We start from the raw sequence: 23610 nt of genomic DNA on the forward strand, positions 1-23610 counted from the left end.
AGTGGTGTGTAAAGATCACCACTCATTTATTTTATTACGTGAAAAGATACTCATTTTTTCTGTATTCGAAAGAATGATGAAGAGGTACTTAGGCTCTGTTCTTGGTGCAAGGTGGGAAGAATTACCACTGTGAGTGAAAGCAGCATGCAAACACTACGAGCTTGCCCAGCCCTCCAGGAAAAGAGCTGAGCGTAGGCAAGAAGAGAGAAGCATCAATACTCCAGTAACAGTCCCCCTGCTAATCTCTATCTGTCCTTCTTCAGTATCTACATTTAAGTTATCTAATGAAAATGCTCTCACTAAGTGAGAGAGGTAGCTATTTTTCAAAGCCTCCCAAGGAAGATCCTATCTGTCTAAGTTTAGGCACTTCAAACACAGAAAATATTTTATCAATTTGTGATATGCTCCTGACTGCAGGAAACAAAACAAAAGCAGCTCAAAGCATCTAACAAGAAAATGCAAACAGGTGTTTCCAATGTGACTAAGCCAAGCAATACACTTAGATACAGAAGCGATAGAGAGTTTTCATGTGTTATTCAGTACTGTATATGCAAAGAACTAGTTTTCAAGAAACCTGTAATACTGATGCTACTTCTGGTCAGAACATAGCCAAATTATTCAACCAATCCTAGCAGCATAGATTACATGAACCCCCTCGCACTTTATAACAGGCTGGCAGAGATGATTAGAAATTAATGAGGACTGAACGCTAAATTACTTCTAAAATTGAGCCATTAGCCTCGAAAGCTGAAGTCTACAACGAAGTCCTAGTTTTGGTTGTATAAAGCAGGTAACAGTCAAAATATTGAGCAATCTTCTTTTCTTAATCCATGAGAAACCCTCCAATTTTATGTTTTCCTCCAGGCTACCTGACAGTTCTTCTGCCCCCAACATTCACAGGGAAATCAAAATCAGGAGGCGTCTTAAACTACTTAAACTTGTCAGCTAAATTTACAAAACAAAATGGCTTTTACTATGCTTGAACAATGCTGAATTGATTCAAATACATTTTTGTGGCACATCCCCATTTAATTCAAACCAGTTTTTACTGAGCAACTGAGTTGTGAGATGGTCACAAGGCACAAAATGTTTATAGAGCTCAAGTATTAATAACTGTATTCCAATTGTAAGGTTGCTTGTAACAAAAAGAATCGGAAAGAGGGTCTAAATCTGAGGTTCGATATCTTTAACCTTCTTGCCATGGTAAAACTCAGCAACATTTAACCATATTGTAACGTAAATGATTAACATTACATCATCATTTTGAACCTGGAAGACAAGTCCTGCACTGGGTAGTACTGCACAAGGATACAAGTCCCGAATTTAAATCTTGTTCTCAAGTAGGATAGTAAACGATACAAAAATGTGTGGCTCCTAGGTATGGAAGCACACGCTTTAGACCTCTCCAAATACAGTCCTAGTAGGTCACTACACTCCCAGACAGGTCTGTCATATCCCTCTTTTTATTGCGTGATAATGGGATAAAGGGAAAACCACAAATAAAAGATCCCCCTTTTGAAGCAGAGGGGGGATTTGACTGCATAGTGCTCAGGGGCGATCTCCTGGATAAAAAAAGGCAAGAAACAGCACTACAGATACTCAGCAATGAAACAAAAGGTAAAGGCAACTAAGCCATAAGCAGCAGAGAAACAAAAAAAAAAACCCAAAAACCAAACAACCCCAAACCCTTGAATTCGAGTGCCACAGGTAAATGGGTAAGTCATGAAACAAATATGAATAAAAAGCAAGATTGTTCTGTAACTGGAAAAAGAATACGATTCCATCTCATTAAAATCATATGTAAGGAAGAGAAAAATTATGTCTGCAAAAAAGCAAACCAGTATCTGATAAAACTGAGTATTTTACAAAGGAGAGGCCCAGGTAATTTACACACAAGAAGCTTCAAGGAAATAACTGAGGAGCTCTCTGAAACACAAATGTTTTTTAAATAATCTTAAGAAACTCTAAACATCAAAGGCCTCTCCACATTAATATGCAGTATTTAAAAAAAAAAAAAAAGGGTAGATTCAGGAACTCTAGAATGATTAGCTTGGCACGGATCCTGAACAAAATAATACAATGGCAATGGGAAAAATGGAAGCTAAAAATATCCTGTCAGTCAAGCAACCTTCATAAGGTCAGGAGAGGAGAGAGACGACTGAAGCTCCAGCTCCCACAAGGAAGACAGCACAATCTACTGGCGTTGCTGCTCTGAAACCTTTTTCCTTCTTTATGGGATAGCTAAAGTGGACCCAAATAAAAAAATTACCAAGTCTCACTGGAAGACTATAACTCATAATTGTACTCAAAACTCAAGAGCTGCTCCGCTGGAAAGCAAAGTGTGCAGAACAAAGGGGCAAAAAAGAAGCATCCTTGATACCAGAGGAAAATCTTGGCAAATTCATCTCAGAAATCGGATCTCAAATCCTCAGCAGGAGTGAGATTTGATTGAAGCTGACATAGAAAGATGTGTGGCAGAAGGATTAGTGGCAGAGCAATACGGATACAAAAGTGCTGCCAAGAATAAAATCAAGCAAAATTTAAAAAAAAGAAAAAAAAAAGTAAAGAAAAAAACAGAAGAGAAGAACAAAAAGAAAATACAAGCTATAGGATACAGAAAGAGAAGAAACCAAAGAATTGGAAAGTTTCCAGACAGCATAGAGAAGAATGATCATCTCTCAATATCTAAAGCAAGCCTTTCATTCCCAAATAAAAGAGGAAAGAAATTTAATAATCCAAGCTAGGGAGAGTTTGTATGTGCGCGCATGCGTTCAAGGTATATACTCCTCCAACTCAAACAAAATAAATCTAAAGCATCATCCAGAATAAAACACTCCACACAGAAGTGGCACATTCTGAAAGGAGCTAAAGTTTTCCATTCTACTTTATAAACACATACTTCAACACCTATCACAGGTTACTTTAAGGAAAAAGACGACCCTGGATGAATTAGACCTTTTCTTAGGGCAGCAAATATTTCTTTTCAAACTCTTCCTTTTCCCATCAAAGTCAACATCAGTTCATAATGGAGCATGAATTAAAACTCTTATTAAACTGAACACAATGGAGAGCTGCCCAGAACTACTGGCCTAATCTGACAGACAAAACCAGACATCATTTTTATGCAGAAAGGTAAGCCTGAAAGAAAAAAAGGTATTGGGGAGAAGAAAGAAACAAGAAGCCTTTCAGTTATGTGGGAGAAAGGGGAGAAAATCCTGACACGTGCTTTTGAGTTTCATGATTCTTATCCTCTTGTCAGAAATCAGTGTTGTGGACAAGCCCAGTACATTGCTGCCACTTTACCAGGATGCATTCAAGAATTTTCCACAGACAAAGGTAAGGAAGATGCTAACATCCCTCTCAGCTGGAACTTTAGAAAGCATTTCTGTATTATGGAAAAAACTGAAGAGTAACGCTAGGAGTTATTTAAGAATCAAGACATCTAGGGATGGAAATACATGAATTATATAGTCCAGCATTCAAACTAAACAGTGCTTCTGTTAATATGCGTAAGTTGGAGGTAGGATGTGTAAAAGGAAATAAAAAAAAAAAATGTATACTAAGACAACCAAAAAGTAACCTGCATATTAATTTTCTCATGTTGCAAGGTCAAAGCTGTCTAAATAAGTACGTTTCTTGTTACAGGCAGCAATACTCAGTGGATTATAAAAAAAAAACCACAAAACACACAGAGGAAGACAGAGAGGAATGGAATTAAATCATAAAACAAAAAAGGAAGCACTTTTAAGATACAGGTTCCTAGACAGCAAGGTATATCAACAACACTCTGTCAACACTGAAGCATTCAGTGGCCCTCTCAGAAGGTTTCAGACAGACTTAGAATTGTGCAGCTACTTCCAGCTAAGATTAAAAAAAGAAAAAAAAAAAAAAAGAAAAAAAGAGAAAGGCTCATACAGAGGAGCCGTTCTATGACCTCACTACAGGGCAGAAGTAGTAGCAAGGATAATCAGGTAAATATCCGTTCCTTTTGTCTTCGAGGGCAGGTTGGTGGACAATTTCTAAACAGAATTCATCTAACACTCACCAAGCTCAACTTTCTCCTTGCCCCCCCATCCCTTAGGAAAAAAACAGATTCTTAGTAAGTGTAGGAAAAAAGGAGTTATTTTAAAGTTGGAGAAAAGATTGAAAGAAGGGAACTTCACTGAGGTCACACATCGGGCTCCTTGCCAAGTCCAGATACTCGTGCATCTAAAGAGACGACCATTCCCGAAGCTCTTCAGAACAACAGGATCCAAAGGATATTTATGAGACTACACCTATCCTGTTCCACACAGCACATACTCCAAAGTGACGTGTTTGTTATCTTCAGTACTTTAGTAAATCATGTTGCCCAACAGCCATGGGAGTTACCTGCTTACCTATATATATACACACGTACATTTAAGTTTGCATGTGTGTGTTAAGAACGTGAGAATCAAAAACAAAAATTAGTTTTGGACATTAAAAAAAAAATCAATCTACAACGCATTAGTGGTAAAATACGGCAAAAAGTAATGAGTTTTATAAAAAGTAATGAAAGCTAAAGGTAAACTTGAGACAGCAAAGCAGAACCAACTTTAAAGCACAAAAAAAATAATCACATAAAAGATAATCAGGTATACAGTCCTGAGTCAAAAATGTAAGGAAAAACAGATCTATGGCAAGGACAAGTTGTTGCTAGCTCAAGAGAAAAGGGATGTTTTAATCAATTCTGTATAAGGATAAAGATAAATCCCTAAAAGCAAAACAGAGGATGTGTATCTTAAGGATGTATCCCTACTTCAAGCAGAAATGGAAGAGGGAATTTGTGTGTAGCTCCACTGGAGGACAGATACTATCAATAAAAATAAAACAAGCTGAAAGCAAATTACCCACGGAACTTTATACGTACTACTACTAATTTACAAATTTGTTTTAACTCCTACACTAGCAGGCTTTTAAAGAAATAGATATCCTCTACATTAAAAAGGAAACAAAGATGACTTCCACCTAAAAGAGAAAACATGACTGCACTCATCAAAGACACTTGGCTACTGGCACAAGACTCAAGATCAGCAGGGATTTACTATCATTAAACAAATTGCAAATAGCAAGAAAAAAAAATCCCTTGATCTCCTGCATAGAACAAAACCCAGAACTTAAGTATCTTATTATTTCTTGATGCATTAAAAAAGGTTTTAATCAAACGGAATAAGAATACTTGTTTTAGAAAAATGAAATTTTGCAGAGTAAGATGAAAACTTGCTTTTCTTCTCTTGTATTGGAAACTTAGAACTTCTGAACTAAGCAGGAACATCCTGCTACTGCTGCTGTTTGCCCTGTGAACCCTCTGATCGTGCATTTAGGTAAAACCCATTTACCAAAGGCTAACTTCTAACATACACATGATTTTAACAGAGGAGGGGATCAGTAGGATGACTAATCAAGTGAACGCTTAGAAGAGAGACTCGGAGCAATGGAAAGATAAACACATATGGAAGATAAACAACTCATTTTACACAAAGATCTTTTATAAAGCACTTTTATCCTTCATAAAATACTTGTGAGGTACTACTAATCTCCAGCTAGGACCCGACACGTGTCTAACAGTTATGCATCATGATAAAGACGATACAAAGAGGTGGAGGCTCCTTTTCTCTTTATTTATGAGGCAGGTACGCCCACAGCTCCCAGACTTCTAGACAGAGGTGTCCAGATATGATAACCTTTGTGGCAGGTATTTTAAAGTTCAGTTTGGGCAGAATGAAAAATTATGCCCTTCTTACTAGCTGTTCCATTACTAAAATATGAAGGGCTTATCTGCCACCTGCACTGAAAATGTGAAATGAATACAAGGCATACTGTACCATTTGAATCATAGCATACTTGAGGTTGGAAGGGACCTCTGGAGATCGTTGAGTCCAACGCCTCTGCTCAAAGCAGGGTCAACTACAGCAAGTTGCTCAGGATTGTGTCCAGTCAGGTTTTGTGCATCTCCAAAGATGCGGACTCCACAGTGGTTCAGGGCAGCCTGCTCCAGCATTCAATCCCGCTTACAGTAAAAGAGATTTATGTTTAAATGGAATTTCCTGTATTTCAGTTTGTGCCCATTGACTCCTGTCCTTCCACTGCGCACCACCAAGAAGAGAGTCTGACTCCATCCCCACTCATTCCTGTCAGGTGTTTATACACATTACTGAATCCCCCCCCAGCCTTCTCTTCTCACGGATAAATATCCCAGCTCTCTCAGCCTCTCCTTGTTTGACAGATGCTGCCATCACCTCTAATTGCTAAATTGTACGCAGGACAGGGAAAAATTGTCAGTGATATGGACTCCATTCCCGTATTACACAGCACAGTTCATCAGCTGGAAAGCCTGAGACTAGTCACATTCCTTGCACATGAAATACTACTACTAAATGACAAGGCATAAAAAAACCCCTTGTGCATGTACACATACACACGTCACTACATAGAAAGATAAAAAGTAGATATGACTCACCTTGTAATAATTGTTGCATTTATTTTTTTAAAGCTATAACAACTTCAACCTTGTACAAATTCAGTATATTTTGGGTGTCTGGGAAATTGTCACTGAAAAAAAAACTTTAAGCCACTGAGAATGTTTTTATATAAGATAAGCCTTATCAAGTTAGGCTTCATCTGTACTTCACTGATAAAATGACACTCAGTATGACTTCAAATCCTTCAAGCTCCTACGACATACCTACTTCTTGATTCAAATTTGGGCTGCAGGGAATTAGCACGACACAATTAAATGCACTAAAAATCTGTTCAAAATAAAAAGAAGACATATTGAATAGTCCTGTCAGTTATCAAGATTTTTGAACATGTTTGCAGCTTACATTCACCAGACTTGAAGCACAACAAATAATGGCATTAAAGCATCTTACCTGCCTGGTTATTAACAGTCATAATCCCATAAAGGTTTTGAAGATAATTGTCTATAGTATATTATATACAGAACACCAAGGAGAAAAGAATGCAGGCTGTATTTTCAGGATGGAGTATTACACAATCTGACTTCCTCCTCCAGGACAATAACCTCATCTCTTTAATTTCTCAAAACTCAGATGTCAAAACTAGATACAGTAAACTATTGGTAATCTCAGTGCTGCAATAAGCAGCAAGATCAGTTCTGAAACATAAGATGTGGGAAACAGCTAGTAAGATTTTTGCAATTATCAGCCCAATGATGTAGTCAAAAATGTTAAAACTAAATAAAACTGAGGATGCATTACCAAAGGAACGCTGAAGGTAAAGTAGGGAGCAGATATTCCTAGAAAGAGGAAGCCACAATAATACTGGAGTGGCTGGAAAGCAAAGTGTACAGTAAGCTTACAGAACTTTACCTATCTCAATGAAAACGAAGTTAAGAGATGACTTGGTTAGTATGTGTATCTACTTATACTTTGGAAGTGAGGGGTGCAGGTGTCAGTACCACAGACTAGCAAGATGGAAGTCAAAAGTTACACAAATTCAGCTTTTAGATCAGCAATTTCCTGTAAACTAAATAGCAGACCACACTAGATACAGACTCATCATAAGCAATATTAAGACCCCCCAAAAAAAATCATATTTGGTTTTTTTTCCGGTTTGTGAAAAAAGGAAAGTGCATACACGCTATGTAAGCGCTTAAGACAGAGGGTGAAGTGACTAGACTTCCTTTTCTATATAAAAAGTGGAACAAGCTTAAATTGACCAGCTTGTGGCTCTCAAGTTGTGAAGTCCCACTCCCACATCAGGACATGCTACAATCCATAGTGTAAGTGTGCTTATGGAGGGACAGTGGAATAATCCAAGCCGACAGCTCTGGGAGAAAGCAAGCTAATAGGGACTGATGAAATCACCTTCAGGATTGGCATCAGATCACCCTGCATGCCAGAAACAGCTCTATCCCAAAAGCAGTAGGATCCTCCAAGGGCAATTGTCGTCGTCTCTCTGCAAACCAGACCTCCCACTTTGAGGCATGGTACAAGTTTTACAGCTGCAATTCATACAAAAAATTTATCTGTGTGATTTGTAGGATGGGGGGGGGGGTATTTTATTTAGTCAGGCCAGAATACAAGTTCTAGGTAATCATTTTTGAGAGACAAGAACACCTCCAAGGGATGGAGGCAAAGAAGGACAGAGAGACTGAGAATTAAAAGAGTTTAAAAAAAAAAAAGTTTACACCCACATTTCAACTTGATGTGTCTTTTCTATTAAGGAAATATCTAAGACAGAAAAAGAAATCAAGAGGTTTTATATTAAATTCATCTCCTGATTTTTAAAAGTTGAGATCATAATTATTATTTATCCAGACAAGATAGCCGTGCTATAAAAAAAAATAAAAATGCTACAGATTAGCTTCTGAACAACTCACGACCTGCTGAATATAAGCTATGCATTGGAGAATGGTAACATTACTCGCAACATCATCACTGAGGGCTTGGGCTACAAACACCATATAGCAGACCAAAACCTAGCTTTTCCTGTTAGCAGAATTGCTACTTTCTGCTCTTAAAAGCTAAGATTTTATTTGCACGCTTCAAAAATCCGTAGTAAACTTTTTTTCTGCAACACAAACACCAGTGGGCAATCGTTACCACAATACACAATAACCTTAAATAAGGGAAATTTACATTTTGCTCAAGACTATCCATCAGTATTCAGCTTCTAGAAGGGCTGTAACCCTTATGTAGATTTTAGGTTTGATACATTTCAACCAGTACAGCAAGAAACAGAACAAAGGATAGCATCTAAACCATATTTGATGAAAAGAATATGGAACTACAAACAAATTCAAGAGATTATTTTAAATAAGCACCAAAAAGGATAATACATTGCCCTTAGACGTGAAGCCAAATCCTATTTCTGAGTGTTCCAAAAGCAGTTCTGAACACCTTTTTCTCCACAAGTACTTATTGATTTTGTTTTAGCTTAGGTAATCAGCTTAATAAGACTGGTAAAAGATTAAAGCACTCTGAGTCACAGAGTGCACTGGTTTCTGCACAGGCTCCAATAATGCGAAACATGAACTCTACAATATAAGAATAGGTTTAATCAATTTATTAGTACAGTAACCAAAAAAATTAAAATACCACAAGATAACTAGGTTTTGGTCAGGTTTTTTCATCTTTCCCTTTAAGAAAAAAATTACCTCTACACAAAAGATCTTCAGATCAAGTCCACATAATTTCATCTTCTCTGGAAAATGCTGAAAAACATTCAGATATGGAATATGGCCTTCAACAACAAACCTGCATAAAAAAAAAATGAAGACCAAATCAAAATAGTATTTAGTATGACAAATGCATATGTTTATTCTAAAATAAATATAGAAATCAACTTCTGATTTGAAATAACATCAGTATTATACTGCCTAGGCAATTCTATCTCAAGTTATACACACCTAAATGCTCCATACGACAAAAACCAGTTCAATCATTTAACAGGCCTTTAAGTGCAAGCCTAGATATGATTGACAAATAATAATGTTATGGCAGTAAGCTTACAATCAACACGCTTATATGGAGTTTGGTCTGCACATTCCTCAGCTACTGCATTTCTAAAACTGCTTTAAGCCTCCTTTGAATGGTATGGATTATTTTTTTTTCCCAAAAAAATTCTAAATTTTTAAGTAAATTTTACTTTTAAAACACACACTTTCTGCTGGAGGAGTTTGAGTCAGGTAATGTAGTAGGGAGGAAAGTCACAGAATGATAAGCAGATACACAGAACTGAAACCCCATTAATTACATCTGTATTCAGATTTTTTTTAAAAAGTATTATTCAGGTATGAATAAATACGATTTTGTATACTAATAAATACAAAATAATTTATTTTTTATTTGCACCCAAATAATGCATTTTTTGTTAAAAAACTGGCTTAAAAAACTTTTATATATATTAAAAAAATATATATATATATAAAAAAAAGATGGCACTTAACAACAGCTACCAATAAAAAGCCACCACCACACCAAACCCCTGCTCTTATCTAGCATCTTAGCTGGCATTCACACCAGGCAAAGCAAGCACTGAACAAGCATGGATCTTCACAAGGGATCAGACATTACTCTCATTCCAGACTAAAGCATATTAGCGGTCTCCCATAGCACTAAGCTAGAACTGCTTTCCTATCTCTTCTTCTCCAGAACAATTTTGTTAAAAGAGTACATTAAACTGGAATAAGTTAACATTTCAAACAGAGACGACCCTGTTCTTTAAATAATACTAGAGATTCGAAAACAATTTTCTCTCCTGCCAGCTGTGTTATCTGCACCGTATCTCTCTGATCTTGCTACGTAGATTAGTAACTTCTTGGTCTACGAACTCTGCAAGTCCCTCCTGGGCTCCTACAGGGGTTTTAAGGCTGGGCTCTGCATCTGCTCCCAATGCGGGGCAGTACCTAAACACTTCCATCGCAAGCTGGATCCAATCCCACAAGCTGAAACAACAAGTTCCTCATAAAGCACAGCAAACTACTACTTTCATTTAATGCGTCTGGAGAAAAAAAAAAAAAAAAGAACAAAAATAAGGCAGAACAATGTCTTCACAGACAGAGCAGCCACTGTTGAGGAGGATTCACCTCCCTCCTGAGCCTACGGCAAGCTCACCTTCCCTCTCCCAGTCCAGTGCCCTAATCACCACTTGTTGCGTGTTATGTAGTGTATATCTATTGAAGTTGACTAAAATTCTACTTAAAGTCTAGTTACTGCAAAGTTTACAGTTACATCCTAATTTTTTTTTAAAACATTCTTAACTCAATTTTCAGTTTAATTAAAAAATTGAATTAAAACCGGGATTACAATGAAAAGTGCATTTCTTAATCAAAACTCTCAGTTAGAATTAACCCATCATTTGTAATGATTTCTGAAAAATAACAGCAATCTGAAACATCGCATTGCCCAATACTTTTTATTCTGAAGCTCTGTGTATTATGTCTCTTAAATGGAGAGGTAAAAGTCGCTGCACAATCCATTCTAATCAAATTGTGTGATGTACATTTTGCTAACGAAATTTCAGTAGGTTTCCTCAACCAGCGTAAATAGCATTTCCCCACCCCAAGTGGAGATGTGCATTGGTCCACATACTCGGTGAGGTTATCAGCCAAACCCAGCACCAGTTGCTTGTCCTTGCCTTCCTGCCTGATCTGCTGAGCAGCTTGCATGACAGCTCCTTAGTCAAGGTCAGCTGCACTAAATTAAGAACTTAAACTTAAGGGATGGTTTCACAAAACGGATTGAGCCAAGCTAAAAGCTCAACATAACTAGTCGTACTTCCCTCCTCCTGGTCTGGCTGCGTGCTCCTGTTGCTCATCGCCCTCTTCCACAAATGTAACTCTCAACAGCAGCAGAAGACTACCCATTACCCTACGGCAAGAAGGAAGGGCTTGTTTCCCATCATCTAACAAACTGAGGAGGCTCGCAGATGGCTCCAGCAAGTGCAAGAGTCGGCAGAGGGAAGGGGATGCATCACACAGGCAGGAGGAGAGAAGGAAGGGAAGCAAGACCTTCCTCTTTCAGCAACAGTGACCCATTACTGGCTCAGCTGATGATAAGCTTTGGCTGACATGTGTTAAGGCACAATCACACGATTAGGTGTCAGATCTGAAGAGCTGGTACCAAGACACCGAGAGCAGCAACCTCCTGAGCCAGCACAGCAACAGCTGGAAGAGGACAAACGATCAAGACCTTCCTTCGGGTGTGGTGTAGTGGTGATTGCAGCCAAACCACCCTAACAGCTTGTTGCCTCCAAAATGGGAAATCCCACCCTCCCTTCAGTCCTCTGCCACACACTCCTCCCTGCTGACAAAAGCACTTGTGTGACTTCTCAGACAGAGGATTAGATTGAGAACTAGTCTTTTGTTTTCCAGGGTTTGATTTCAACCAGACAGATTTCCAGACTCAGCTGACTACAGGAACATCATTGCCAACACAAGGCAGAAAGGGACTGCGGTGAAGCAAATTAACCTGCACTAAAATGTCCGGTGAAACTTTCTTTTGCAAAATTAGTTTTCTGCAGATGTACTTCTTTCAACTAATATACCATAAACCAGATGAATACTAGTACTCAGGGCAAAGGAATGTTTATGCAGGACCACAGCAACAGAAACTCGGATCAGCTTAAACTGATGCTGGAACCACATCCTTACACTGCAAGAGACAAGCAATGTCCATCAAAATGTTGTTTGTGTTTTTTTTTTTAAAGTTTTCACTAACTTGGCTGTACCAAGTCAAAGCACTGCAACTGTTTAAAAAATAATGACATCTCTCCTAGCTTGAAATTACTGTCTCCATGCAAAAGAATGCTCTTCTCTCTCAAGTTGAGTTGTTTTTACATTCTAAAAATACATGAAACAGCGTAAATGCCCTGTTATGAATACAATGTGCTGATGATTCAGGTTTTTAACACTTACTCCAAAAGCCCGAATTTGGAACAGCACTTCAGAACAGTTTCTTCTGCTGTTCTTCCAAACCCTTCATTTAAAATGATCAAAACACTTGTAAGACTATGTTGTATCAGTGAAGAGCTTGAAAACTTGACTGGCAGATACAGTGCACAGCCCATGAACTTTAATTAATTACAGCAGCAGCATACATTAGTAAGGTCCAAGTACGAAAAAAATCCTAGGTCCTCTGCATGCTACAAGGAAATGATGCAACTGTTAAAGCCACACAGTAATGCCACAAACTGATGACAAGTTTAGTCTTGCCAGCACAGCTAGGTATAACCTCATTTAAAAGGCATTAGTTCTCAGAAGCTCAAAGTCTAGCATCTTGAAACTTTTTCCACAAGCTAACAATTTTATTATTTAGATAAATAATATACAGCATATGGTGTATTGTGAGACTATTCACAATGGAAGAGGATTTAATGTGTTGCATAGACCTGAGGAGAAGTTTGGTAAAAATGTTATTTTTAAACCAAAATGTCCCTGTGAGAGGAGGTAATTGTAGTGTTTTTCTGCTAAGTGTGTCAAGTAGCAAGGAGGAGTATATTTTTGGTGTTGTAAATCCTTTAAAAGCTGGCAGATTGCCCTACCATGGTGCCTAAGCATGTATCACAAGGGAGGAGCGGTAGTCAGCTGACTTCAGGGCAGGGAGAAAAGGAAACTGAGGAAAAAACATGGCAGAACTTTAAGCACAACTGTAGTTCAGGTGGTTTAAATAAAACAATTTGCCTATAAAGATTTAAAGGGTAATGCTGAATATTTAATGTTTTCTCTGCATAGTTTTCATCTCTGGTCTGTCGCTATTTTGATCTGTGTATCTTAATGCATGCAAAAATGTTAACATTGTCTTGAGTTTTTTAAACTTAAATATTCAGAAGTTAGAAAACAAGAGTTTTATGGTAGTTCACGCAGTTTAAAATTCTTTCCCCTTCCTCATCAAACCTGTGAAAGACAAAGACCTTAAGGGTAGGGAGGGAAGCATGATAATGTAATTACAGTCTTATATAACTATCATATCATTGTAAAACTTTGCAATACAAATTACATTCTTCTAAACATCACTTTCTGCATTTAATTCAGTTCATATGTTCAGTGCATTTAAAGTCACTAAATCATTTTGTTTTACCAACTGTTAAAAGTATTAAACCCCTAAATTGTATCTAATTAAATATCTTCTCATTCAAATCATCTTATTTCAATTTCCAATTATTAGTTTCCAATTATGCCTTTCTGTGCTATATATGGTACTTGATTTTTTTTTTCTTTCCTCTTCCAGCTTCTTTTGCCGTTTTCATGTTTCCTCTAAATCCTTTCAAGCAAATGTGCTCAGCTCTTAAGGATCTCAGTACAAAGGATGTTCTCCAGGTTCTGAATCATTTTCACGGATCTTTTCTGCAGTCCCCAATTTTTAAAATGCCAAATACAACAATATACTATTAACACGCAAACAACACAATCTACCTTTCCTCTTAACAGTTGGCTTTGACAGTTTGGTTGTTTTTAAACCACACCATCATACTAAGACAGGAACTTGTGAGGATGTATTAACCTTGTATGACCTCACATGCTTTCCAGAAACAGTTTCCAAGATACAGTAACCCAAGAATAGATATTTAATTATTCATTTTTCTCTCCAAACAGGATGGGCTAAGCAGGAATTCTTTATTGTGAACCATTTGCTCCGTCCCAGTAATTGTAATTTACTACTTGGATTTTTGCCATATACAAACATTATCAGACAGGATTTATTTATTTATTTTTTAATCATTGACAAAAATACAGCATACACTACGGTAGTTCCGATTCCTACAGAATTTCCTTAAGAAGATACTAGTCAGTAATAAATCTTGTTATTGAAAACTACTTTTGAGTTCTACTATTTCTTAATCCACTCAATAAATACTTCTGTATTGAATTCTGAATACTGTGGCATTTTGCTGAACATTTTACAAGCATCTTTTATGCAACAACAGCATATCCAGTTATGCAAATGTGCAACTGTTTGTGCAATTCTGATTGATGAAGGCAACAGCCGCCCCTACAGTTAAATCAAAGGGTTAAACATTGTTTTGCATAGAAATAAATTAGCTAGTATTAACTACTGTACTTTGAGACATACAAACTTCCTCTTTTTTAAAAGTACTTGCAAAAGAGCATTCTTCAACAGTCATCCTTCTCGGAAAGCGTGTACAAAGCTAGAAAACTACAGGTGGAAGTTGGCACTCCAGGGGGAGAGAGGCCACGACGGAAGATCAGGCTCTGGGGTAAACTTCCCTTGCATTCATCACACTTTCAGCAGCAATACTAGCTATATGCACCACAGGTGGGGCATGATGTGCTCATTGCCTTGCCTTTTACCTCACAGGTTATATATTTGAAAAATAAGAATTAAAGAACTGAAATCTACTGTATCAACTGAATTTTGAATCCATTTTTCCTTTATTTTGTCCGAGTTTGCAATTTGAATTGGCAACATACAGTTACTTGAGTCTTTCTGTTCCTTAAATTTTGGCAAAGTAACATTTTTTCCCCATCTCTTTAGAAATACCCAGTATTTCAACACTTGTTAAAAAGGAGTATCAGTATACAAAAGGCCTCCCAAGGAAAATCTAAGAATTCCTGAATTTAAACTATTTGGGCCTGATTTAAAGTATTTATTGCTAACAAGAAAAGCTGAATTATTTTTCATTCTTTGAGTAAACAAGGAATGTGTTCATAGCCTTGTTGTAGGGGGAAGAAGGGAACTGCGTTGTCAGCAATAGTCTGACAGTCTCCACTTAGCATCAAACCCTATTATTAGAACATTTTATTTCTACTATATTAAAAGCTGTATTATTCTGAACGCTGATGATTACAGATACAAAGATACGAAGACAAAAAAGGACTTCCTATATTAATTTCTGTTCCCAACTCCATTGCGTGAAGCTACTTAGCTACCTTTCAGATCACTACATACTGCTGGTATTGTTTGTATGATGACACTGATGTAAGTCCTGGAGAACGTTTACTCATTTAATTCTGGCATGCTGACAACAGCAAAAATAGCAAAAGTGTGACCATACACACCTCCAGTGAACCTTAAGAAATTTTGAAGGAGAAGGATAAAAAACTTCTTTAGCTCCAAAATCTTCTCCCTTACAGGTCTTTGAGATTCATTGGAGAACATTCTCCTCTGTTGCTTGCAAAAGCAGCAGCACAAATTGTTATGTCAAAGAAAAGATATGGCACTAAATATAGAGAACTTCTTACTATTACTGAGCAAATTAGTAAGAGGGCAATAGTACAGATCTCATTTTTTTAAAATGTATTATTTATAAAAGCAACAAATATTTCACTAAAGGTTATTCATACCTTAAGAGATCAGATAACGTCATTGGTTCTCTCAACCAGAGTAATGCCATATAACAAAATGAAAGGGTCATTGGCATCGTCATCCTCAGTTTCTCCCTTTGGTTCTTCATTAAATACAAGCTACCATCTACCGATCCAGAGCACACAGAGGTGCTTTCTTGGGTTTATGTTAAAAACAGAAAAGAAAAAAAAGAAATTGACACGATATACACACGATCCACAATATACAGAAAACAAGATGAAGGAACATACAAGGACCCTTGTTCAGCAGCTAGTAACATTTTGAAATCATTACTTTGAGTAGTTTGTGTACTTTTCTACTTAACAGCTTAACTCTAATTTATTCATCTACCGCAATATGAGATGACAACCTGTTTCATAAACTGCTGCTTCACTTGACTAAGTCACTGAATCATATGAAGAGACAAAATTCACTCTGGTACCCATCAAAACAGACCTTTTGTTGGGAACTACACTTAAAACCTGGAGTTCTAGAAGGACATTAACTCCTGTACAACATATAACTAGCAGTACTTACAAGCTGGAAATACTATTTTCCATTTGAGAGATAAGGGAACAGTGGGGAAACAAGGGAAAATTCGATGTGCTTAAATCAATGCCTCGGAGTTGGGCATTAAAACACAGAGTTTTATACTTCAGCACAGTCAGGACTTTAACAAGAACATGATGTACATTGCAGAAATTCTACTGAGGTTAAGGTATGTATTCATCTGCCATATAATCTCTAACTGTGGAAACGTAAGCGTTTGTTTGGTTAAACCACGACAGCGTTCTTTTAAAAAAACATATCTACATTCAGTGAAAAAGAAAACACCTTTAGAACAAAAGTATAGCAAATGGTAAAAAAGGTGGGGGGGAAAAAACAAGCAATAACATACAACCAAACCTCCTTACTTCCTTACTGAGATGAATCACTGAAAACTGAAAGCAGCAGCCATGAGCAATTTAATTTAGGGGAGTGATTTATGAGTTAGGAACCTTTTCAGCAGTGAAACTTGGGAGTTTGGGGAAGGAAGAAGAGAAAGAGAAAAAAGAAAAAAGAAAAAAGAAAAAAGAAAAAAGAAAAAAGAAAAAAGAAAAAAGAAAAAAGAAAAAAGAAAAAAGAAAAAAGAAAACATCATGACCCAGCTAGGACGAATGAAAATGTTTTGTATTTAAAGCACACCAGCACAAAATATCAGCATCAATTCTGTGGAGATTTTCTCACTCTCTTTCCCCACAGACTGTTCACCTGTTCAGACAGGAACAGCGAGAGCTGGATCCACAGCTCCCCAGCTGGGAGCTGCAGGGCCATGGCAAGCAGCCTGCAAAAAACAGTTTAAAACGTCAGAGAGCTTGGCAGTTCCATGGTCATGCTGGCAGGTGATAGCCAAGCCTGTAAAGCGACAGCGGTCAGCGGTAGAGGTCCAGCACCCACTGACACGCCATGTGAAGACAGACACTGCAAATGGTGTGTTCCCGAGCTAGAATTGGTCTTTGATGCCACCTACCGGTTCCTAAAACGGCGGCCAATAGCACTGGGGACACAGCAACAGGTTAAAAGAACCGGCTCAAACATACACTTCGTACAGACTAAGTAAGACAAGGTCTAGGTGACAGCATCCTACGAGGTCTATCACGTATAGGTGCGTCGGAGAACAAAAGCAGGAACACCAGTTAATCCTTTTAGTCAACAGCTTCACCTTTTACATGGATACTTGTGCTTAAAGGCAGCTTCACGACCGAAGCTTCATTATTAATTTCACATTCAACTCAATTTAAAATAATCCTCATTATATTTGTGGCCTCAATGATGGCGCACAATTTACTTTTATTTCTTCCAGGTTATGCAAGGCATGACTACACACAGTTACACACATATAATAATTTAAGAGTTTAATAGGCTTCTCCAGCAGTATCTCAGTGCTATACTCGGTGGAATTTGCTATTATCCCTACACAAAAATAACAACAACAAAAAAAATGCTTGCACATTGGACAAGCCTCTTGGGGAAAAAAGGGTGTTGAGGTTTCCAGTCTGTAGCAATAACAGCTCAGCAAAAACGGCACAGGAAAGGAAACCTATGAATCTTCACAACCATTTATAACCGACTAGAACACATCTAGTATTACTTGTTTTAAATTTTAATATACAAAACAATTCCTGTTTGTTTGATTTCACCAAAATGTACTTTTAGTGTCACTGAACTCTTAATCCATTTCAAGTGCTTTTAGTGAAATCAGTGTAACTACTTAAAGCCGAATTCAATTTCTGAAACAACAGATGAAGAACATGTTAAATTATGGCCTATCTTAAGACTATCTAGCTGTTCTAAAACTCTAAGAAACATAACTATAAAAGGCACAAATACCAAGGAAGAAAGGAGTTCCTCTAGACATCAAAAAGGAGAAGAAAATTCAATGGAATATTTTCACTAAAATTTTTTAACTCAATTATTTCCTCTTCGTATATTTGCGTAACACCCAAGATCTGCTACATGTACAAACATACAGTGACTCTCTATCTGTAAATTTCGTCATTTTAATATATAAGGATGAAAGGTACTTGCATTATTCACAAAAGTTTGTGTCATCATTTTTGCACCTTTTTCCCCCTCTGTAACACTGTTTGGATTTTTTAAAATTTCTTGATTTTTTTTAATTGCCGCAGATCAAGCTTCTCATTCCATTACCATTTCTGGACTTTATGAAATAAAGAGAAAAACGTGAAAGAACAAGATTGCATTCTTCTGAGAGTAGACAGGCAATATCATAGAAGAACAGAAACGGGACATAAAGAGGACAGTACATTAACAGGGGAAAAAGAAACACATGAAGAAGTAAAAGGCAAGCAAAGAATAAAGCAAAAAAGAAAAAAAAATCGGAAGTTTAAAACGCAAGCAAAGGCTTTCAAACGTGCCTTGAAATGTATTTCCAATATCAGACATTGCAGCATTGTCTGGCATTACACTTGCCCAGTAGCACCAAACACTCCAATTTGCTATAACAGTTTTTAATTAAAATGTTTAGCATTCTGTAAATATTTTCAAGTTGATATTGTGAACAGAAAGGGGAAACTGATGGAATGCTAAAAGATTTTTGATAGAAGGGGTTATAGGGAAAGTAGTAAAAAGAATGCAGAGACAAAAGATACATAAGAACCAGAAATACTGTAAGGAAAAAAATTAGAAAGCTAAATATATCTATGGGATAGAAAAAAAAAAAAAAAAACCACCCAAAAGAACAAACTCATGTTTTTTAATAAAGTCACAACTGACAGCTCTGCTATTACCTAAACAAGTGCTTATTCTTTAAAGCTGCCATGTTTGTGAACATCTAGCTTTGCAGATATAATAGCAATTTTTTCCCACTCCAAACAGGAGGCATGGAGCAAACTTGTTATAAAACAGAACTTCCTCCTGCACTTCCCATTGTATTTCCAGGACCTGTTCAACTTTCACCTCTTTGGGTAGGGTTTGGCAGGGAAGTCTTCTATTTCTCACAGAATACAAAGTACTCTAGTGGCAAACAGGACTGAAAACTTTACACTTTCCAACCAGTTCCTCCAATTCATTGTACATTAATACACTTCATGTATATTTATTTATATTAAAGAACCTAAACAAAAATGGTTTCCAGATATTTCAGTTCATTGCTCCTACCTGAGACCCTGCTAGTTGATGAGGCAAAGCTGCAATCAGTCTGTAGATCCCCCTCACTCTCAGAGAGAGACAAGTGAAGAAGGCTAGGTCTCTCTGGTTCACTCTCCACATCAGTACTGCTATCGCACACCTGTTTTTTGTAAAGAAGTCATTGTATTATGTACTGTTAGTTACTGTTTCAATCTGAAGAAAACAAATAAAGCATGATAGATGCAAGATCAACAGTAAGTGAAGTTTAAACCCAAACTGTTCACGTTTTTACTTTCTCTATGAATCACCAGTACGTAAAGAAAACCTGCAAAAAAAGTATTTTAAAAGGATTTCTAAAGATAAAAAAAATTTCTAGTGATTACATTACATTTCAATCTGCTACAATGACTAGAAAGTTGGCAATACATTGAATCAAAGCTTGATGAAGTAAGTAACTTCAAGAGAGCAGGCAGGAAAGGGTGGTAGTTGATGATGCATTTTGTATTGTAATTTCTGCTCTATCTACTGACTATGCCAAGACAAAGCGGTATTTTTAAACAAGCAGTTTGCCATACTCTGAGAAGTATTTGTCTCTCGAAATGGGAAAAAAAAACGAACAACAAAATGGACACGTGGAACCCTGTTTAGAAGACATCCTTCATACTGAAGTGACATTAATACAAGCTAGATATGTAGCTTGAACAAAGAAGGTTTCTGTTGTTGCTTTTTAAAAAGATACCCAACATCTCATGGGATTTGAGCTTTTCACTTACTGATAATGCTTTGACAGTTTCCCCAGCTGGTCTGTTGCAATATGCCTGTTTGCTCTTCTGAAGATAACGCCTCCAAAAATTGCACAGAATTTCATCCTGATAAATACAAATGGACAGTGATTAGTGCAAAGTTTACAAGATCATTAACTGCTGAAAGAACAGAGTGTAATTTCTAACTCAGGAATCTGAATAATGTTCCAGCTCTAATTTTATTAACTGTGATTTATAAACTACGTTTTAAAATTACCAGAGAAACTAAGTTTGTTTTCATATGCTCAATGTTTTTAAACAGGGAGTTGTTCAATTCACTTTAAAGATTACAATCTTTTTGCGGAACACCCCCCGTTACACACTCACAGCATGTAGAACTCACACTGACATCTACAGACCTTCATCTGTGGACATACTCCTAATGCTTCCAAAGCTTCAGCTTGTTTCTTGAGCACAAGCTGAAAGCCTTCACAAACATACCATTCACAGCCTCCATCTAATTAAAAAAAAAAAAAAAAAGGTGGTTTTTTTTTTGTTTGTACTGTTTGGAGTTTTTTTTAACCTTATGCACACTTATTTTGACTTAATGTTCTATTCTCTTGCTATCAGGACAGAGACATGTGTCTCTATTAAATAATTTCAGATCCTAGTGCATAGACCAGCTACGCTGAATACTCCATTAACTTCCATTTATTCACAGGCTTAATCAAGAAGAAAAACTACTGAACAAAGCATTGTTCTCCACACACTTCCCAAGAATAATATATTTCACTATAATTTATAGTGTGGCAATCGAGTGGAGAGTTGTTAAGTGACCAGATTTAAAATAACTGAGAACCTGTCATTAAAAAATGAAATACGATCATTTCTTTCCCATCCCCGGCACAGAAAACTGGAACACATTACAGTGGTGAGTCAGGCAAAAAACAACCAATATCACCACGTTCTTCACCATTCTCTCCCACAGAATCATACCCATTTAAATGAAAGAAACTTTCTCAGATATTCAGAGCTTCTAGCAAATCTCAGTACAACATGAATTTCATAAGGAACGGGCCTTCTCCAATCTATTCATTATTCTCCCAGGCTGTGTTACACTTTCTTTTCACCCTTACCCGTCTATATTTACAACTCCTTTTCTACAGGCTTTTGGTCTTAAGAAATTTTCTTTGCATTTCTCAACTTCCTTGTCATTCCCTCCACAGCTGTTCTTCACTATTTTTCCTTCCAATCACACCTTACATCTCACCATCTTGTAAGTTATCTGCCCAAAGCTTCTGCCCTGCTTTAACGATGTTGGCTTTAACTGTTAACCACAGATATAGCTTACTCTTATAAATGCATGAAAATAAGCTGCCATAATATAATGTAACTGCACTCACAGAAGGGACTGTATGAAGCTAAGGATTTCTTTCTTAAGAAGCCTGGGGGATGGCTAATGACCTTCCAAACCGGAGAAATAAAAAGCATGAAGCAGTACACAGCTCAGACTTTAGGAGAAACACAGGATAAAGGCAAGCGGAGATGTTAAGGTTGTTCCCCTTTTCACTCCTCCGTTCACTTCCCCACAATTGTTCTTTTCAAAGGAATGTAGTAATCTACTGCCACCGCAGTAGAGCAAAGATAGGTCAGCGTATCAGAGACAAAGATAAACCCATGCTTCATTTAGCATTGTAATGCATTTTTGCTTTCTGAAAGTGGCCACAACAGTAAAACATCTATCCAGCCATCACAGTATACATATGTAGCTCCAGCAGCAGCCTTACCATAACATCCTTACGGCATATATCATCATACATAATAACTACTATTCTTCTGAATCATGATATCAGAAGTATAGAAGTGAGTCTGGATGAAAGATGTAATATTGGTTTAGCTATTGTAACTGCATGAAATCTCTTCCACGTAGGTTTGTGTGTAGGTTACAAGGCCAAGTACCTGTAATGCAAGCCAGACTGACATTCTAAGAGCTGGACCACCATCACATCTCACTTACGAAGACAGACAACTTTTCTGGTTTTGTGATAGCCATCATAAGGAAGGAACAAAGGGATCACCACATCTGAATGCATGCCACCAGTATCTTCAGTGCGTACTGGCTTCCACAAATCAAAGTGGCAATAAGTAACGCATAGTTCTGTTCAATGCAAAAAAACCACCACCAGGGTCACAGAGGTCACCTGTGGCTCAGGAAGTCACCAAAGGTGACTGCTTAAGGTACTGACAGTGTTTGGGGGGTCTATTTTGCTCCTGTTCTTAGTCTTTCCTAGCTATCTGCTTCTGGCCACTGTCAAAGACATAATGGGCTAGGTGAACCCTGGCTGAACAGCCATTCTTATGCAAAATACAGAGGGAAATTCATACATACCAGGCTTCTCCTGCTTTCTTAAACCTTTGGAGATTGTCTGGATTCTTGTATTAGAAATAAAATCAGTGTTTACAACTTCTCTAGTTCTCTGCAAAACAGGAATATAGCTTAGCAAGAAAAAAAGCCAGGCCTAACTTGCATAGATTGTCCTGTCATAAAACATAATGGAGGAACTCGTTCGAATTTCCTTAACTAAAGCGAGACAGAACATTCTGAACTTTTCATTCAGAAATTGCAAAAATAGAGGATTATTATCCTGGACATGCAGATGACGTGCATCAGAGTTTGCCTACATTGGTACTGTACTAAAGTGCAGCAATATCCAGGTAATACCTCTAAGGCATCTAGACAGCACGCCGGCACTACAGCAACACAGGATCTTAGAAAGGGCTCATGTTAAATTTTGTGATCTCAAGGAACATTAAACTGTGTCAGATAAAGCATGAAAAAGGAGAATCACAATACTGCCTTCAACTCCTAATGCCAAGGAGGAAATCTAACATTTTCTTAATATAAAACCAAGAAACAATCAAAATAAACCTTTTCCACGGCTTAGCTTTTTACCTCAGTAACATTGTGGCAAGATCTGCAATAAAATCTGCCTCCATCAGTGAGACCCCAGTTCACTTCCGAACATTGGGCACAGCGTTCATTAAAATCTCTCTAAAAGGAAAAAAAAAAGAATTTCACATGTGTTCAAGTAAAAGAAATGGCATTATTGCTAGGCTACTGCACAGCTTTTGAGATTATCCAGAGGAGAATATTTATGCCCTTTATGTTAGCTCTGGTCGATAACAAGTAATCACAGCATTTGCTGTCAGTCATAGATAACTGTGAACAAATAATATTAGCTGGCAAGCATCAGCTCTTGTGTATGTGACCATTAGCACATGGGGAATAATAATCCACACCTAGCACACATGACATGGCTTGAAAAACACCACCCGTCAGAAACGGAAGGAGAGACAAAAAGTAGAGAGCGGGAGATGAAAGTAAAAATACATTTCTAGAACTGTGAAGAAACACAGGCGCGGAAGAAAGCCTGCACAAGCCGGTG

At 37.4% G+C, this 23610-nt stretch overlaps 1 protein-coding gene across 1 annotated transcript in view; it reads right to left on the bottom strand.

Annotated features, from left to right (window-relative positions):
• The window catches only part of TAF1B (TATA box binding protein (TBP)-associated factor, RNA polymerase I, B, 63kDa), a 49667-nt gene extending 26289 nt beyond the window's left edge, over positions 1-23378 (bottom strand). The window contains exons 1-8 of the mRNA XM_009332509.1: positions 23289-23378; positions 23118-23216; positions 22554-22641; positions 20584-20681; positions 20195-20290; positions 19452-19581; positions 15791-15947; positions 9143-9242 (exon numbers count right to left, since the gene is read on the bottom strand). Coding sequence (XP_009330784.1) covers positions 9143-9242; positions 15791-15947; positions 19452-19581; positions 20195-20290; positions 20584-20681; positions 22554-22641; positions 23118-23216; positions 23289-23378 — 858 coding nt within the window. The remainder of the gene's footprint in view (positions 1-9142; positions 9243-15790; positions 15948-19451; positions 19582-20194; positions 20291-20583; positions 20682-22553; positions 22642-23117; positions 23217-23288) is intronic.
• Between the last annotated feature and the right edge of the window lie 232 nt (positions 23379-23610).

Source organism: Pygoscelis adeliae, unplaced genomic scaffold, assembly GCF_000699105.1.
Source record: "Pygoscelis adeliae isolate BGI_AS28 unplaced genomic scaffold, ASM69910v1 Scaffold168, whole genome shotgun sequence".
Classification (NCBI taxonomy): Eukaryota; Metazoa; Chordata; class Aves; order Sphenisciformes; family Spheniscidae; genus Pygoscelis; species Pygoscelis adeliae.